At 45.9% G+C, this 3,083-nt stretch overlaps 1 protein-coding gene across 1 annotated transcript; it reads left to right on the forward strand.

The window, feature by feature from the left end:
* The first annotated feature begins 1,641 nt into the window (after window positions 1-1,641).
* LOC130285416 (taste receptor type 2 member 40-like) lies at window positions 1,642-2,695 on the forward strand. The gene has a single exon (XM_056536778.1). It carries the CDS (start codon window positions 1,793-1,795, stop codon window positions 2,693-2,695), a length of 903 nt encoding a protein of 300 aa, XP_056392753.1. The 5' UTR covers window positions 1,642-1,792.
* Window positions 2,696-3,083: the final 388 nt, after the last annotated feature.

Here is a 3,083-nt window from a genome sequence, read left to right on the forward strand (position 1 = left end):
CAAATAGTTCAAAAATTCGCTCATCTCTAATCATAAAGTCCAAATCCTGAGGAGGTAGATACAAAGTTCTGATCATGGGAGAGTCGTCTAAACACCAGAAGAGATAGAAGTCTTCCAGCTGAGCTCGACTAATCATATACATCCTGAGGGACACAGGTGCAAAAAAATATACATAAAATCACATCCTCACAATTCACCGGGGTCCACCAAGGGAAGTATCTTCCGGTTTGCTGTGGTCATTTGGGTTGAGTTATAAAGAGAAGCCCAATCCAATGTGCATTAAAAAATTATATAGGCAACACATGTAAAAAACACATAATGAGGTGAAATTTACATGACGGAACAGCAAAATCAATTGGTGTAAAGTATCCAGCATGGATATCCTAATGGTGGACAGGGTGTCTTCAAGTAGGGTACTAGTAGGAAGCACTACTGGATAAATGAGCACTCTGAGGAAATAAACTGATCCACAAGATACGGGGTTAGTGTCTTTTCACAGGGGATCTGACTGGTGGGACTCCCGCGATCTTCTGTATGGGGTCCACCTCTCACTGCCCTACTCACCAATCCATAGAGAACTTCAGCCCCCACCTTCAGAGAGCAAAAGTGATGGCCCACTCAGTCAATAACCCTTTGGGCCATCACTCGAGCTCATCTAGTAAGATGGAGGCCAAAGTGTTCAGAGGAGAAGAAGATGAATGTTAAAGGGGTACTCCACCCTAGACATCTTATAAGATGTCTGATCGAGGGGATCCCACCACTGGGCCCCCCTCCCCATCTCCCTACAGCACCCAGCATTCGTTTAGAGCATCGGGTGCAGTGCTGGAGGCTTATGACATCACGGCCACGACCTGCTCATGACGTCAAGGCCATGCATCCTCTATGCAAGTCTATGGGAGGGGGTGTGATGGTGCTGCAGCTGAGATCCCCAGTGGCGGGACCCCCGTCACGCCCCCTCCCATAGACTTGCATTGAGGAGGCATGGCCGTGACATCACCGTGATGCCACGAGCCTCCGCCCCGCATTGCCAGTCATCAGGCACGGATCGCTCCGTGCACTGGATGTCTGGGGTGCCGCATCTGAGATTTCGGGGGTCCCCAGTGGCGGGACCCCAGAGATCAGACATCTTATCCCTTATCCTTTGGATCTAGGATAAGATGTCTAGGGGTGGAGTACCCCATTAAGTTCAGCAGCAAGAGTCAGGCCCAGTCATGGTGGGTCCCAGTGGTCAGACTCCCCCATGATAAGACATCTATATTTATTTTCAAACACCATTAACAATATTGGGAAAAGCATCAACCCCAAATGTCAAAGTTGCCGGACACAATATCCTAAATAGTGTTGTTGAGCTCAATCAAGGGACGTATCAATCCCCAGGAATGCCAGGTGATCCTTCCTAACAAGGGTGTCATGTGATCACAGGGTACAAACCATGTAACCGGACGGCCTATATATTGTACACTACTTACTAACTATTTTCGTGTACACCTCTGAGTGTGGCGTCACATAGGTGAGCCAATTGTCGCCCAAAGATCACATGAGTCGGAGTCGGTTTATGCTTTGTAAAGAGAAGCCTTGGCCTCCTGTAAGGAGAAGCATCCCAGCATGGCTCTAGGTCTATAAGAAACATGGGCCACACTATAAATAAACCTCTGGAGTACAGACCTGCAGCAGTGCTATCAGATATTTGCATGGTCACCTGACCCATCTTCCTGGCTGTATTACCATTCATATATTATGTGCAGTCACAGCTCAGGTGAGCACAGATCCAGGAAGAAAGTCCAGGGACAAGATGCTGACCCCCACAGATGTAACCCATGTTCTCATCATTATCATTCTGTTGGTTCCAGGGACTGCTCTTAATTCCTTCATCATCTCCATCTACTTCACCCACTGGAGGAAGAAACAACAATTCACTGCGTGTGAGCAGATCTTCCTCTCCACGGCTCTCACCAACCTGCTCCTCCAGTGGTTCTCTTTAGTCATTGAGCTGGTGTATTTTGTGTTTATCAAGCTGAAGAACTTCGGGACCATATACTTGTACATATCCATCTTCTTGTTCTGTATGAGCTACTTCTTCTTCTGGAACACAGCTTGGCTCTCCGCCCAATACTGTCTGAAGCTCGGCAATCACTCCAGTGGCTTCTTGACTTGGTTGAAGGTGAAGTTCTCCTCTTCCATGACACAAGTCATCGTGGCTTCATTACTTTGGGTTTTGGTTACTAGTTTGCCAATGTATTGGGCAGTCTCATTTGTTAAAGATAATGTGACTGTCTCCAGTGGAGTAGTAATGAACCCCAATAGTCTGGCACTCAATGTCGTCCTTGGCTGTGTGCTCCCATTTATCCAGACTCTCATCTGCATTGGGCTCAGCATCATTTACCTCTTAAGACATGTCAGGAGGATCAGACAGAATGAAGCCCAGTACAGCTCCTCTCCTCAGGTCAGTGGTCACCTCCGAGCGGTCAGGACCATGACTGTCCATCTGCTCCTGAATGCGGCTCTGCAGGCTGGCATCACTGGCCGGATTCTCTCGGCATTCAACCCCAAATCCTTCACTTCTGTTTCAAGGGAAACCTGTGGGTTTCTGATCCAGCTATATCCCTCAGCCGAGGCACTGACTATAATCATGGCAAACCGCACCCTAAAGAAAAAATTACTGAAGACACTAGAGTTCCTCTATCGTAAGACGTGACGTTCTTACTGTCCGAAGCATCGGTGACCATGAGCTTAATATCAATTAATGGCTGAACTTTCTTATGGTTATTAAAATCGTGCAGAATATATAGGTTTACGTTCCCATGTATCATTAGAGTTTACTTTTAAAAGTTAGATATATCTATGTCTAGATCAAGTTAATCTTTACATCCTGAGTTGTTTTCTCTAGAACTTTTTCTTTTAATCTAATATTTTTCCTGTAAACAGCTGACTATACCTGAGATATGAAAATTCCACCTATCATCTCCTGTCACGTCTACATGTAAAATAAAGTGCTGCCTATAATCTCTTGTCACGTCTACATGTATAATAAAGTGCTGCCTATGATCTCTTGTCACATCTCACATATAATAAAATGCTGTGTA

This window comes from Hyla sarda, chromosome 8 (genome assembly GCF_029499605.1).
Source record: "Hyla sarda isolate aHylSar1 chromosome 8, aHylSar1.hap1, whole genome shotgun sequence".
Taxonomy (NCBI): domain Eukaryota; kingdom Metazoa; phylum Chordata; class Amphibia; order Anura; family Hylidae; genus Hyla; species Hyla sarda.

Coding starts and splice junctions, on each gene's coding strand:
- LOC130285416 (XM_056536778.1), top strand. CDS start 1,793: ATGCTGACCCCCACAGATGTAACCCATGTTCTCATCATTATCATTCTG.